We start from the raw sequence: 15,492 nt of genomic DNA, 5'->3' as shown, positions 1-15,492 counted from the left end.
AAAATGTTTTCCAGGTATATAGAAAGTTACGATTTCGAAGCATCGTCGCTTATCCATCAAAGCGACAATGAAAAAAAATATCTTTGCCTTCGAGCGAATTGTAACGGCTTGCTTAGATAAATTTTGAGAGCGGACTACCGAGGATGGAACGAAACTCGACGATAGCACTCCGAGTAGCTACATATGTGGACGAAAACATTTATCTTGTTGAGGGAAATGATTTGTTATTCTGTGTAAGCAATCGAACGAACTGAAAATCGTAGTTTTTGGCTCACTCAAAACTTCGGATGGAGGATCATGATAAAAAGCTTACGCTATAGACAAGAGAATTTATCGTTTCCTCGGCATTGTTTTCTCGCTGTTTCACAGCCAAGCTGAAGATTGCCCAACCACCTTCGCATACAGAAGTAAGTGTGTATCTGTACACGCATACAACCGTGCAGTGCACGTGTATAAATTGCTGGACAAACATGGAACTACACATTGCCCTGATAGCGTTTCGGCCAATATTTTCCGCGTCGTATAACCTTCTCACTCCTCGATCTTCCGTATAGGTTTGTTGGGTCATCAATTTTAAACGACCAAGCCAGCCAGCCAGCCACAGTTCGTAGCAAGCTACGTGTCATCTTTTTGTCCCACGCGATGCTGTGCCCGAAAAATGTTGCTTCGACTTTTCGATCACCCGGCTCATCAAATTTTCAAGAAGTCGTATTTTCCGATTTTTCTTTCCGCGGTTCCCGCAATTAAACGAAATATTGATCAATTAGAAATGGAGTGCGAAAATAACTCGCTTTAAAAAACCTGAATTGCCACCTTGGCTCATCTCTTGAAACATTCTGTAACTGCACGTCCAAACTTTTCCTTCCGATAACCTCGGGCTGTTGAAACGGTTTTGATTGTTGACGCTATCCACATTCACAGCTTCACTGACCGATCGTGAATGATGAATTATTCACTACCATCAGTTAGGGTTGTAACGGTCAGCAAAAAACGTGAATATCTCGTGTGATAAATGACTTTTTTTCCATTTTCCAAACAGAGAGTACAGAATATTTCAACCCTTTTTCAATGTTATTTTTTTACACTTTTTGAAAGCTCAGTCAACGAATTTAATTACGCACAATCCAGCATCAATAAAATAGAGCCCTCGATGAAGTTAAAACTTCGGATAAATGTTACCAATAAAGTTCTTTTCATTCGCATAAGGTATTGAATAATTTGATGAAAACCAATGCAGTAAGCTCTCAAGCTTTTCATAAAAAAAAATCATTCGTACTCATTTTTCAAATTCTCTCACGATTGGACATTCCCGAATTCAAGGAAAAAAATGTCACTCATTCGAATGGTGATTCAATTTCTTCGCAAGTCCTCGTTTCGTTCGATTCACTGGTAAATGGTTACTGAAATATGACTAAAATTAATGAAAAAAAAAAAAACGAAAAAAAAATAAATGCACCTACAATCCAGCACGACAAGGCTCTCTTGTTGATTTTTAGCTGATGAATAGAACGATATGATGCAGGAATTACAGTTGAACGAGCGAGTGTGGTGCATACAACTATGACCCAATGGATGCCTGGAACCAGGGCTCATATAGTGGTGGAATAACAGGCTGTACTTGCTTTTTACCTTTCCTCCTTTCTCTCCATCGACTATACCCCGTATTCTCGTTGCCAGGTCGAGTATTTGGCTAATACGAGCATTTGCAATCAGCTAACGATGACACATGTACACATAACGAGAAATGGGGATTCGCAGATCCGTTTGATTTGCAAAATGCACGCTTGAAACGAAGGGTTCGCGTTCGTTTGTAGAATTGTATGCACAGATTTTGTTCACGACACATTCGAATGATGGAACGGTTCTGTTGAATGGTGCCGAAGTGCGGAGCTTCGTTAATGTTCCATCATAATTAACCCGCAAGACGTGCACATTTGTAATTCCTCGATAAACTTAATTGGGATGCTGTTGGTCATGGTAAAATCGAATTATGTTGCCCGACAACATTTTTATCCGAAACCCAAATTTATGAGTTATTTTGCGTACATTTTTCTAATGTACGATTTAACGTAGTCGTTGAACTATTTTCACAATTAAACTGGTTGTACTCGGTATATTACACCGGAAAATTTTAACAGTTGTTGTTTCGTTCGGACTGATTTGATGACATCTTTTAAGTTGGTGAGGGCCTGACGGAACGAGTGCGAGGGAAAGAAACAGCTTCGCTTTTTTAATTAATCCAGGACGATAGGGATACCAATGGCCGGGCCCTGCAGGGTGAGCGTCTTGAAAACTAAGAAGAGCGTTCATCTTGGGGGTTCTTCTCTCGCGTCTCGCATTCGGACTCATCTCGAGACGCTCCGAGACTCGGTATAAACGCGAGAGGCCAGGATCACGAACTAATTAAAAGTTTCGAGCCCATACCCCTTTCGTCGAGGGTGGTGCACCCTGACACTCTGGGAAATTAAATCCCTGGCACCCAGTCAACCAAGAAAGTAACGTTGATGTATAGAGTGAGAGATGAAGAAAGAATGAAAGAAAGAAAAAAAAACAGAGAACAACAACTCTGTCTCGTTATTGTTATTATTACGGGGAGATTCGTGACAAATCGAGGGAAAAGCTGCACTCTTTTTTCCATGATTATTCCAAGATTCTATTGGCCATTATTTCAAGACCGTCTCACTGCTGGTTCATCAGTAATTACTCATCAGCACCCAATAAAAGTTTTTTCTTTTAATGAAATAATTGAAATGTCTCAATGGAATACCCTCGGAGTAATTATACAATATTCGAAACGATAAATCGGACGAGAATTAATGAATTTGTCGAAATGTTTGAACGCGTCGTTTAAGAAAATTGACAGGAGTGTATCCATAAAAATAAATCAGATAAGATATAAGACACGATTGATTAGTCTATCGAATGATAAACTTTTCACGCTGACCGTCTCGAAATTGAGCTATCCAACGAGTATTTCATAAGATGGCGCTCCAAGCAGCGCTCACAATTCAAATAGAAATTAGGAGCATCTCCGTTCGGTACTTTTCCTGTTTTCAGGGGGTCCATAAACAATATTTAAATTAGGATTAAGGCCCTCTTTTCCTCTTCTATTCTAATTTCAGGACTTTATCACGCACTCAGGGAGAAGGTTTCAGTGGTGTTAATTAGAAGAGTCGAGCGCGGTATATAACCAGGTTTTGGGTACGATGTAAACCTCCTGCGAGAACATAGTCCCCCGCTCTTCCATACCGTGTGGTGGAGCATGTTGCAAAAGCTTGAAGTACGAGCCACACGGAAGCCCGCATCTCATTGTTCAACTTATAATTCACAACAGTATTTTCCTTTTCATGTTCGCTTTCGAGGGTTTCCGGGCGAAATAGACCGTACGAGAGTTTGGTCCGGTGTGGGTTTTCGCCCAATTTGGATATTTTCATACCAACGATGCGCTCTCCCAAGGGTAAACGATACGAAAAATGTAACGTTGCACAACGAAAAATGAATTTCCATAACGTCCAAACGTAGATGTTGAATGTATGATAGAAAAGTCGTAGCTGTGGAAAGAAAATAAACGAAATATTGTTGAAAAATGAGGGATGACTTACCACGAAGAATGTGCGGACTGATTGGATATAGAAGGCAGAGCACCCGGTGGCACGGATCTTCTAACGGGTGGGCAACAATTTCTGGTAGGATCGGTGCAACAGGTAGCTTGACTGGCCGCGTTGATTTGACGCGCGGAGTTATTGCAGGCTTCGATCGTCGAGCTCCGCACTTTGGATCGAAGCAACGGCGAAGTGGAGAATTCCCGTTGGACCGAGGTGGAGCTGCTGGAGCTGCTGGAGCCAGGGCTCCCACCGTGGCGTCCAGGGGACGCGTAAGCGAAGCTACGAAAGCGGAAGTGCGTCTGATGATAAGGATAACCGGGTGGTGGTAGCCGGTAATGGTGGTGAAAGCCGAGATCGCGTCTCATGTACGGATCACCGGGATCGGCGGCTGGGATGTAACGATCGGTCGGGGTGTGAGCAGCGGGTGGTACGTATCGATCGGCGTATCTCTCGGGATACAGGACTTCCGGCGGCGGTTGAGGAACGTAACGTTCGACGGGTGTGTGAGCGTTCGGCGGTACGTAACTGGAGCTCCCGTTACTCCCGTAAGATCTGTCGGTGCCCGAAACCGAAGAATTTGCAGAAGTACCGACGCCCAGGCTCGAGCACGAGGTTACAATGCGACCGGTGACAAAATTGTCTTTGGGCTTTGGTAAGGAAAGATATTTGTCCGGATGTCCGGCTCTAGCGGGTGAATATCTGTCGGGATTGAGAGTGTGAAAAGTCCCGGTGTTACCGCTCGCCTGATACCGCAGATCGGGATTGGCGGTGCTCGAGGGGTTTCCGTATCTGTCGATCGTATAGCTACCACCGGCCCGGTCTTGACCCGATCTCTCGAACCCCTCCAACTGGCCGACTTGATGATAGCGTTCCCCGCTCCCGTAGGATACTTGTAACGACTTGGAGACCTGTATGTACTTGTCGTTCGTCGGCGGATTGCCGTTGCTCTTCGTCGTCGAATTTTGCTGGGAATAATTGCGCCCGTTCGACTGATTATTCTCGGGTGTCGGTGAGAGAGGCCCGTAACGATCGTTCTTCGTTTGGCCACAATTACCAGCTCCACCGGTTTGGTACAAGGCTTGATGATAGCGCCCCGTGTCCGAGGTCGATGGCGAGGACGTTGATGCGAGAAGTCTTTCCGTCGAGGATCCACAATTACCGTATCTAACGCCGCCGCTGGCACCGCCACCGCCGTCCGAATTGCCGACCAAACGAGCGTCGTGTCCCGGTGATGCGTTCGAAAGATAACGCTCGTTGACCGAGCTCGAGCCAAATCTGTCGTTGTTTCTCGTCTGCTCGTGCCTGGCGACGTTACCGTTGCCGCCCGACTGAGCCCCGACGTATCGTTGCAGACTTCCGATGTCACCGAAACGCTGATCGGGTGGATATCGAGGCTGCATCGTGACTTCTTGGAAACCGATAAATCGGCTACAGTTGTATTCGTTGGCGTTTCCTGGTGAGCCGCTATTCGGGCACACTCTCGATTCACTTCTCTCGGCGTATTTCTGGCATATGCCCTCGAGGCTTCTTTCGGAGGTCGAGTAACGTCTCGATTCGCGGGCCGTCCCATTGTCGGGATTCGTCGAGCCGGCGAGGACTCGTTCCGTCGACGAATAACGTCCGTGAACGGTGTCCGGGTTCGGGGAACTCGAGAGGTATCTGTCAGCGACGGTAGAACCAGCCGGGTAACGCTCGTGGTGCAAACTCGACGAAAGCTCCTGCCGATGGTGATAACGCGACTGATTCTCGTGACTCGGTGATTCGTTGCTGTGATATCTTTCTGGATTTTTGCTGCTCGTTGCGAATCTCTCGGGAGCGTTGATCGGCGATGACGACACGAGCCGGTCGCTGGACATCGAGTATCTCGAAGTGATCCCGCCGACGCTGCTCGTATCTTTGAGATTGCCAGTGACTTGGAATATACTGCACCGAGTGGTATCGGGATCCCTCGACTGCAGAGCACCGAGTACCGGCGATGCCGTAGACAGTAACCTCTCGTTCGACGTAATGCTGTATCTTTGTTGGTGTTGTTGGTGTTGTTGGTGCTGGTGCTCTTTGGGATCGTGCAGCGACGTCTGCATGCGATCGGAGACGAGGCTATTTCTGTCGGAAGACATTGTGGAGTATCTGGCATCCTTGGATATCGGTGAAGCCGGTGCTGTGACGTAACACCTGTCTCGGCTACTGGGTGAGCCCGGTGGTAAAATTCTGTCGCAAGGAGAGCTAGAATAACAAACAGCGTTGAGACTTTGGGAGGAGGTGTACTTCTCGCTCGGGCTTGGTGAGAGCGGTGGCGGAGGCACGAACCGATCGCTCGCCGGTGCTGGCGACGGTGGCGAAGGAAAGGTATCCGGTGAGAATACGTTGGTGGCAATCGTCGAGCAACCACCAACGACGCCGTTTCCGTTACCGATACTCGTGATGATCGAAGAATTGGCGTACTCGTTTGTAGTACTCGTTCCAGCCTTTGAACCGTTAGACATTCCGTTGCTCCGTTCGTCACCGGATAAACCCGAGGCGGCGCTCGATCTCCCGTGATTGTACGAATGATGCTGTTGCTGCTGTGGCTGTGGTTGCGACTGCTGTTGCTGCTGCTCGATCGAGTCGCTGCTGATCGGTGGAAAACGATCGACCGGTTGGAGCGAGAGTCTCTGCTCGCCGGAGAGTGAACTGGCTTCGGTGTAACGGGAATAACGATCGGCAAGAATGCTGCTTTGGCCGATCGTCGATGTCGGTTGGCACGTTGATGACGAATTCGAGGAGCGACCGGTAGCAACCGAGACGGATCCGTATCCGTGGTGACCGATCTGCACGGAGGATGACGTTGCTTGACCGAGTCTCTGTTCCTGACACGATCCAATAGAGTATCTCGCGTTATCTTCGCTCGATTGAGACGCTCGTGAGCATATCGACGAATCACCGTACTTGGAGGTGATATCGTCCCGTTTCGACCCGTAAAGCTGTTGCTGCTGATGTTTTTCGCTCGCTTTTTCGTACCTCTCGTGCGACATGCGACCGCCATACTCGCTAATAACTTCGTTCGGCTGTATCCTCTCGTTGATCTGATAACGCTCTTGATGAGACGACGAGATCGATGAGGAAACGACATTCGACGAGGTTGAGGATGTGGACGAGGACGAGGAAGTGCTACGCTGATTGGACTGCTGTTGTTGTGCTTGTTGTTGCTGCTGTTGCTGCTGCTGTTGTTGGTGTTGTTGTTGCTTGTGATAGCAGTCCGTCGAGATAATTCCACTCGGCAGCCCAACGATCCCGTTTGTAGAAACGGAACTTGCACCGTCAGTGTGCTGCTGTTGAGTCGTTGCTGATGATGCCGATGAAGATGACAATATCGATGATGATAAGGGCAGTGACGATACTGTCGCCGATTGCTGTCCGTACTGCGTGGTGGGGTGCTGGTGCAACAGGAGACGTTCTCTTCGGCCATAGTCGTCGTCTGTCGGCATCCTGGTGGCCCGTGGCCCGCTGTCAGGACATCTGCCAATCACAAAACATAATCTTGTACATTCAATATTCTACTGATCTCCCTTTCATTCAGTTAATTTATCATTGGCTCAAGTTATCTGATGCAGATCGAATTTCATTCCTTTTTCGTCTATCTTATTCACGTGATTGTGGATTTGTGAGCGAGAATATATTTTTCAAAGCCTAATCCCTGATCCAAGATTGCGAGACTCGGCAACAACTGGGCAAACCCGTGGGAATAGTGAATTATCGATTAATCGTTCGAGGAATTAATTAAGCTAATCGAGTATCGAATTCATTAAATTTTTACGTCAGTCAAATTTTCAGATCTACAATTATAAGCGAAAATGGTTGAAACCATTTTGGGCGTATTTCGTATTGCCAACTCTCCAAGATCCCCCCAATACGAAGACGTTGCAAGGTGATATAGCACCAGTAGTCATGGTGATCGTACCAAAAACATTTTTTCCATTAACGAAACAGCTTTGAAACTCGATCGTTCATTTCCAAAATAATAATTAGTGATGAAACACACGTTGATGGGATAAATAAATAAATAAATGCTTTAGATCTAAATGTTCTCGTCTCCTCAGGGGGCATCTTTTTTTAATAATATCCCACCAAGCGTTCAAACATCATTAAGAGATAACGCTTTTTTCTGCTTCCGTATACAGAGCTCAAACATCGCGTTACTGTACGCATAAAGAAACGAGCGATATTTTATTATCTCCTGCTACATACTCATTTGTCATGCTGGATTACTAGTAACATTTATATGAATACTAACGTGCCACGGTTTCGTCTCTCCTGGTTGAACATTAATTCTTCCAGATTAAATATGTCAGATCGTCTCGAAAACCTCGAGTTTTCCGTAACATTATTCATGCAGACATACGAGTTGCATCATGTGATGAATTCTGCACGTTATATTGAACGGATAATAGAACCGGAGTAGTTGAAAATAAATCAGAAATTTTGGACCGAGAGACTGATATGAATTGAGTTTTATGAAGCGCGTCACAATAATTCTCGCGTATTCTTCAAAACCGTCGAATGCATTGTTTTTACTTTTCTTAAAAAAAAAAAATATATATATATATTATTCTTAGCTTTTTTCGATCAGGTTTTTGTAACCTTTGAGGGCCTTCGATTTTGAAGAAATATTTCAAGTATAAAAATATTTCTAAACTCTTCGATGCAGATCTCGGTTTCGAATATGAGCCTTTTTTCATGATCGTTGCTCGTGGGACATCCTGTATACATTCTACCGAAACCGCCACGAACCCACCACGCAATAACTGCAATATTCTTGTAAAATGCGTTTCAAACTCTAATATAGAAGCTGACGAAATTCCCTAATCGTTCAACGCTCCGCCTCAAATATGAATTATCGATGAAAACTCTCGGAAACAACGCAGAAGAAAGTAATCCAATAAGAACCCACCAATGTGTCCATACAGCGACTAATTAGTGACACAGTCCAACGACCATCGCACTATTCTGGTGAATCCAATGAGCCAATTCCGTTCACATCCCCCTACTCCGGTTCTTCGGAAACTATTAAAAATGAATTTTTTCAAATATCGAGTGAGTAAGTCTGTGAACTCCATTCGGATGGGTATCCACAATTGTTGAGTCGAATATTCGAGTTTCCAAAGCTATGACCAGTCGTTAAGAATCTCCGTCGACACCATTTCTGATTCGAATTAACAATAAAAAGTAAGTTCATAACTGTGCAGACCAACATGCTTCACGTTATTTATTAATATAACGCGGATTTTGAAAATTGTCGATGAGAACACGTGTGGCCAAATTTTCGTACCACCTCACCGAGTGCTGGAAACATGAATAATAAATAAGTGAGTAATTTAAAAAATAAAGGATATCGGTGAAAAAAAAATGTAATCGAACGTATATTGTGACTGAAATAATTGTTGCGATTCAAAAGAGAGTATGCTCCTTATAAAAGCTCTGCGGTGGTTCGAATCGAAAAATATTCTGCTTGTCAGAAAAATGTAAATTGGCCTGATTAATATTTTCGGCTGCCACGTGAAATGATACCAGAAAAGAATTTATGAAGGCAAAGAAGCTGAAAAACTAACAGCCATTGAAAACAAGAATAGCAAACTCGAATAGTAAATTTAGGGAGTATGCGCAGCTCAAAACGAGATAACACCGCGTAGACGTTGAATAAATTATATGCTCAAAGTAATTACGTTTTTTCAAGAGGCCCTTGTTTGATCAATAGGCGCCGAATTTCTGTTGTTTTGAAAGACCTAAAAAAACGGGTTTCGCGTGTGGTCTGCGTTATCTCTTGAAATACAACCAATCAAGAAAAACTAAACAGTTGAGGTCACAGAGAGAAAAAACATGATATTTTCAAATGCTTCAGTCGCGCCATCGGTCCATCTGATTCAATAAGATTAGAGACTACGTACTGTTCAAATGTCACTAAATTCAAGCACGCTTATATATTCGCCCGTTGCGATTGGATTGCCAATAATACGAGGCTCGTGAACCACACAACTTTACTCTGACGCTTCGGGATTCGCGTCTCAGACGTTCGACGATCGGGAACAATACCGAGACGTTCGAACCAACTTTAAAGTAGTGCTACGTCATTATGAGACGTTCCGACAACTCGTGATATTAAAATTCATAAAATTTTATAGATCCCGATCTGCTGAAAGTTCAACCCTATTTTTCGTTTCTATTTACGAACCACTCTAAACAGAGGAGCGCAGACATCTCCCTCGTGTGACACGAAAAAAAACAATGCAGGTAAGGAACTTTTCAATTATTTTTTATCGTCGATAGTCATGTGACGGTGATGATGATTATTACAATCCAAGTGTGTTGCAGAATGCTAAACATACTTCCGATAAATAATCGATGAATTTACCGCAAATTATTTTTCACATTGAAAAGCAATACTAACGAAATGAGCCTGTTGTCTATCGTTTTTCCGAAATTTTTCAATCCAATAATTCTTCGAGGGTTTCAAAGAACGTCCAAAGATTGACGAGATAATTGACTCGACGATCAAAGTAACGAGGAAAAATAGCAAAATTCAAATAAGTCTAGGCGAGGCCGATTTTCGTTATTCAAGAATCCCACGAGTATAATGACGAAATTATTTTTTTGGTTTTATCACGTTCATCTAAATACATCAATGAGATAGAAAAAAATCAAGTACACCGTGAGCTTGATCACGGGGTACACAGGAACAAATCATAAATTTTCCGTTCAACGTACAATTTTTATTATGTCTATCAAAATTTTTTCGATACTAAACATCAGAGACGCTCAGACGACGATTATGAAATAGTGACACAAGATTGCCTGGAAATATCACGCGACGTTTGCATCATACAATTGTCGAGTTCGCAGTGTAGCGTGAATTTGTTGGACTTATTTATTACGGAGAGAGAAAAAAATGATAGAAACATTCATTGTATTCGTGGGGGAGGTCGTTATCGTGATTGACTAGAAAACCGAAAAGGAACGAATAGACAGGCCCTGACCGAGAATTTGCCTATCAATCAGCGCTGATAACCTTTACAACTCTTTCCCGTTATAAATCATAGCTTATCGAGAAATGGAGGAATGAAAAAAGTAGGAGCGAATGTAGCACTCACTCGACACATTCCTTCTCAGATTCAAACTTAAAGATCGACGGAGAGGGGTTGCTGGCACGCGTGGCATTGGAATTCTGATAACGAGTCTCATCTCTCGCTCATCGAGAAAGTGATCGGAGAGCGCTCGGAGTCATCGTTAACCTCGATTGGCGCAAATTCATTTAAATGGCCTCGACCATTTCGGAAGTACCAAAGCCCTCGAGGTGGTCGGTCGTTTGGCCTCAATGGCTCGCAGCAGTCGACGGTAAATACGCTACTCACATTTCTCCCTTTTTTTTGTGCTTTAATTCGCAAACATCGTATTTTTCATATCACTGTTTTGCACAATGCAACGGAATGCGATCAAAGGTTGTAGAAGTATCGTGAACGTATCGTTTGAAGAAACGTCAGCATGCATGAGACCAGAGATTAATATCAATTTGGCAAACGTTAAGCATTTGTGCCCATCAGAATCGATTCAAGTTCCCAAAGTCAAGTCACTCAAACAAACCCAAACTCTTTTATGGTTTTCAATAAGCATCATTTCACAAATGAGTATTGGGTCAACATGGATAACCGATAATTGCTTTTTCTTCGACATGCATTTTTTCAAAGATCTCAATCTGTTGTGTGCCAATGATCGATTCGACAGGCGACGGGGTCACTATCTTTATCATGATAAACTTGGATGGCTAATTTAAAAAACATTTTCAACGATTCCAAACGAATTGAGATAAGAGTTAATTGTAGTTTGTCAACGAGACGGGAATCATGAACGAAGATCGATATCGCTTTATGGAAAATATTGTTATCAGAGTCTCGATCTGTCTGTGAAAAGTGGCTCATTCATCAGTCATTTATATACGGTTCGAACTTGACCCTGCTCTTAACAAGCAAAGCATTGCCAAGAACTCATAATTGCATGTTGCTCTTTGATACCGGATGATGACAGGCAATTGTTGAATTTCAATTGCCTATTGAAAAAAATAACTCAACGGTCGAGTGCCCCGTCAAATTGGGCATCGAATCCCGTATACAACGGTAGCGATAACTATTCGACGTGCAAAGATGTGAAAAAAAAAAAATACAATCAAAAATGGACATAAAAATACTTTTGAAAGCAAAAGCAACTGGTCGTTCCCAACATCTGGCAAACAAAGTCATTCAAAAATAATACTTTTTTCCTCCAAATAATTTTAGTGCCAAAAATCCTGAATGATAATGAGCTGTGTTATTAATTAAATGAAGTAGCGAGTGATTGTGATACGATTATCGGTCGAGGCAACGAGCACAATCTTGGAATGAGGATTAAATGTAAATTTATGCGCAGTGTTCATGCTGTCGATCGTGGTCGGGATGATCGGTGGATGGTCGTCACCGTATCTGGCAAAGTTCGCTGGTCCTGACTCCGAATTAGCAGCAACGGATGCAGAGGCGTCTTGGGTAGCGGCGATAATAGGACTGGGACGCATAATCGGTGCGATGTTCGGTGTGCTGAGTGTCGATCAATTTGGTACGAAAGCATCGTGCCTTTACTGCGCTGTACCATTGGTGCTCGGTTGGGCGTGTCTCTTGATGGCAAATAGTATAGTTTTGGTTTACGTATCGCGTATACTCAGTGGTCTTGGAATGGGAATGTATTACTCGACATTCCCATTGTACATCGGTGAGATATCGGATCCCAGCATACGTGGTTCGTTGGTGGGTTTGATAACGCAGGGCTTACCAGTCGGTAACGTTCTCGGTAACATTGTCGGTGCTTATACACCGATGTGGATCTTTTCGTGCGTCAGCTTAGTGCCAAATCTTCTGTTTATCGGATCGTTCTACATAAAGCCCGAGTCACCTCATTATTTGGTGCTCAAAGGACGGAACGAGCAAGCGAAGGCTTCCTTGGAGTGGTACAACCGGGGTGTGGACATGAGCGAAGAGTTGGAAACAATTAAACAATTCACAGCGTTCAAGGGGAGCGTCACGTACATGGACAAATTTCGTGAGATCGCTCAGCCCGTTAATCGCAAGGCAATAATGCTCGTCAACGTCGTATACATCCTCGTACAACTGAGCGGTCTTTGGACGATGGCTTTTTACATGGAAATCATACTGAAGAACGCCGGTGTCACGGTCGTTGCGCCATCGACGGTTGTCATAATCGTCGGAGTTTTGGGCATCGTTGCCGGCTGGAGCACTACTTATACCAATGACGCTTGCGGACGGAAAATCATGCTCTCTTTATCCAGCTTTGGCGTAGCTCTCGCACTCGTCACACTTGGCGCTGATTACCAGCTTTTGAATCTCGGTTACGACTCCAAACATCCGGTTTTACAATGGCTACCAATTCTATCGATAATCGGCTTTCAAATGAGCCTCGCCATTGGTATCATGCCGGTACCGAGTACTCTCATCAGTGAAATGTTTCCACCCAACATCAAGAGCATGGCGACGTGTCTCATCAACATGACGTCCGCCGCGTTCGCCTTCTTCACCAGCAAAACCTATCAACCCATGGTCGATTTTTTCTCAGAAAAATATGTCTTCTGGTTCTACGCGGCCCTCATGCTTCTTCTCACCCTCTACACTTGGCTTGTTCTCCCAGAAACCAAGGGTAAATCTTTGCCAGAGATACAGCTCATGCTGACCAAAAGAAGAGAATCCATGGCGATGAAGAAAAAATCGATCGCTATTATATCTAATGGTTCTTACGCGTAAACGAAGAATCGTTCTCTCCCCCCTTCTCGATTGTCCACGGAGCCGAATGAGTCCAATGATTCTTCGCATGATTTAGAAATTATTTTCTTTCGCTTCCCAGCAGAGACAATATTATTCTGCCCGAGGCTGATGCAAGAGTTGATATTCTTTATTTATTCAACTGTTTTGATGTCGCAATTTTTTCATATCAGAATGAGATTTGTGTTTTAATAACCTGTACAGTATTTTGTATAAAATAATAAATAGAAAGAAAACCCTCGCAGCTGGTCTGTTGAGAGCGAATTATACAATATTCGTGTTTCAATTTTTTTTCTCTCCCCAGTGATTATGACATCCACTATAAGCACCCTGAAGAAATAGCATATGACGAAACAAATTCATTTTCTACTACGACACGAGTGACAAAGCGAAATAGAGACTCGGGAAGAGGAATATCGAGCGTGCAGCTCTTCGGCGTTTTTCTATCCTAGACAACTGTCAAATAAATTATAAATCTATCAAGTCAAATGAGCCTATTTGGCACTCGAGGAAAAAATCGTTACTACTTACGACGAGAATTTAAAAAAAAAAATACAGTAGTTGCAGCATTCTTATCAGCTTATACTCGATACTTCAAACTCAACCTTAATTGTTGTTCCATCGCAGTGAAGCGAAGCTTCGTTTATTGACTCGTGCTTGATTAGAAAAACCATGAAAACCAGCTGATTTTTCCCCACTTTTTAACACTAAAAAACAACCCTACGAAACAAAGTCACTCTGCGTATTCAGTCCCATAGGATTATTATCATACAGACCGAGTCATCCTTTCCCTCAGCCTGCTGCCACTAGCAAATGTCGAGTGGCATCGACATTTACTCCACCCTCTCTTTTCACAAATGTCACCCTTGTCCACATGCACTTGAGTCGCGCGTCGAGCTCCACGTCGTTTCCCGGATGTACCCATTTATCAACTTTTCAAGCATGAAAAGATATTCCACCGTGTACGAATAAATGTATAATATGCATGCATACACAATATTTGTGTCGAGAACCACAAACAGAGGCGGGGAATCAATATTTTTAAAAAGTACACTATTTCATAGTGCACGTCAAGTTCACAAAGGAGGAAAAAAAATTACATCAACCGCAGGCTTCAGTTCACACACGTCGAAAAAATTGTCAAGTTTTTTTATTCCTCATCCCGTCTCTCGATCAATGTGTACGCATGGATGACAAAAATCAAGTAATTATTTGTACGGTTGAAAAAGAAGAAGGGAAAATACCGATTTGCACCATTCCTCGTGCGTGGCGTTGTTTTTTTCGTGAAACGAAAAAATATCCATTACAAATCCGCAAGCTGCAATTTCATTGTGGTCGTAGGGTTTTCGGACAGTGAAAAACTGAAAAGCCTCAAATGGAGTATGTGTAAGACAGCGAACCACAGAAAGAGTCGAGAATGCAAATTTCTAGCCCGCTAAAATAAAATCGCTCAACCTCTCTATACAGAGCAGGAGAAATAAAGAGAGAGAGAGTATAAGAGAGCGAGGGGAGAGCAGAGGGATGGAGAAAAACAACTTTCAAACGAAACGACGATGAAAAATGCCAGTTTGGTTTGGCACCTCGAACCAAGCGCGGTTTGTGTTCCTTTGATCACTAGCTTTCTCGAACGAGTTTGATCTACGTTAGGGAATACGAAAAACTTTTATTTTTGCCAGAGATGAGCAAAACATTTGGACAGGATTAAACCGGAATTGAAATATAGAAACATTGGAGACTGATACATTTGAGGCTTTTTTTCATTATTCTTTTATACGTACATCGAAAAACAATAAGAAAAAAATGTAGAAACTCTTTTACTCCTTTGAGGAAATTACGAAAAATATGCGTAGCGAGCCTATTTTGACTTATTTTTGCGGAACAAAACATTGCTTCGGTAAATAGTACTGGACGTAGAGAAATGAATATTAAAAAACCTGGGCTCGGATAGCTCAAGTTTAAATAGAAAACCCAAAGGCAACGGCTGGCATTGCGAAAAATTGGAACTTCGAGTCCAATAACTGTCTAGACAAATAAATATACAAAGTTATTATCTCCCGACG

General features: G+C 43.3%; 2 protein-coding genes across 5 annotated transcripts in view; one reads left to right on the top strand and one right to left on the bottom strand.

The window, feature by feature from the left end:
- Positions 1-15,492, bottom strand: part of LOC122412877 (uncharacterized) — a 132,574-nt gene that overhangs the window by 68,178 nt on the left and 48,904 nt on the right. For all 4 annotated transcript variants that reach the window (XM_043422831.1, XM_043422834.1, XM_043422832.1 and 1 more), the window contains one exon: positions 3,603-7,100. In XM_043422831.1, the coding sequence (XP_043278766.1) occupies positions 3,603-7,069 (3,467 nt within the window). In that variant the 5' untranslated portion in view covers positions 7,070-7,100. The remainder of the gene's footprint in view (positions 1-3,602; positions 7,101-15,492) is intronic.
- Positions 9,597-13,706, top strand: LOC122412879 (facilitated trehalose transporter Tret1-like). The gene is made up of 3 exons (XM_043422840.1): positions 9,597-9,869; positions 10,746-10,970; positions 12,036-13,706. The coding sequence occupies exons 2-3, from the start codon at positions 10,892-10,894 to the stop codon at positions 13,412-13,414; spliced, it is 1,458 nt and encodes a 485-aa protein (XP_043278775.1). The 5' UTR covers positions 9,597-9,869; positions 10,746-10,891; the 3' UTR covers positions 13,415-13,706.

The sequence above is a fragment of the Venturia canescens genome, chromosome 7 (assembly GCF_019457755.1).
Source record: "Venturia canescens isolate UGA chromosome 7, ASM1945775v1, whole genome shotgun sequence".
NCBI classification, from domain to species: Eukaryota; Metazoa; Arthropoda; class Insecta; order Hymenoptera; family Ichneumonidae; genus Venturia; species Venturia canescens.
This window is presented reverse-complemented; position numbering and strand designations above follow the sequence as displayed.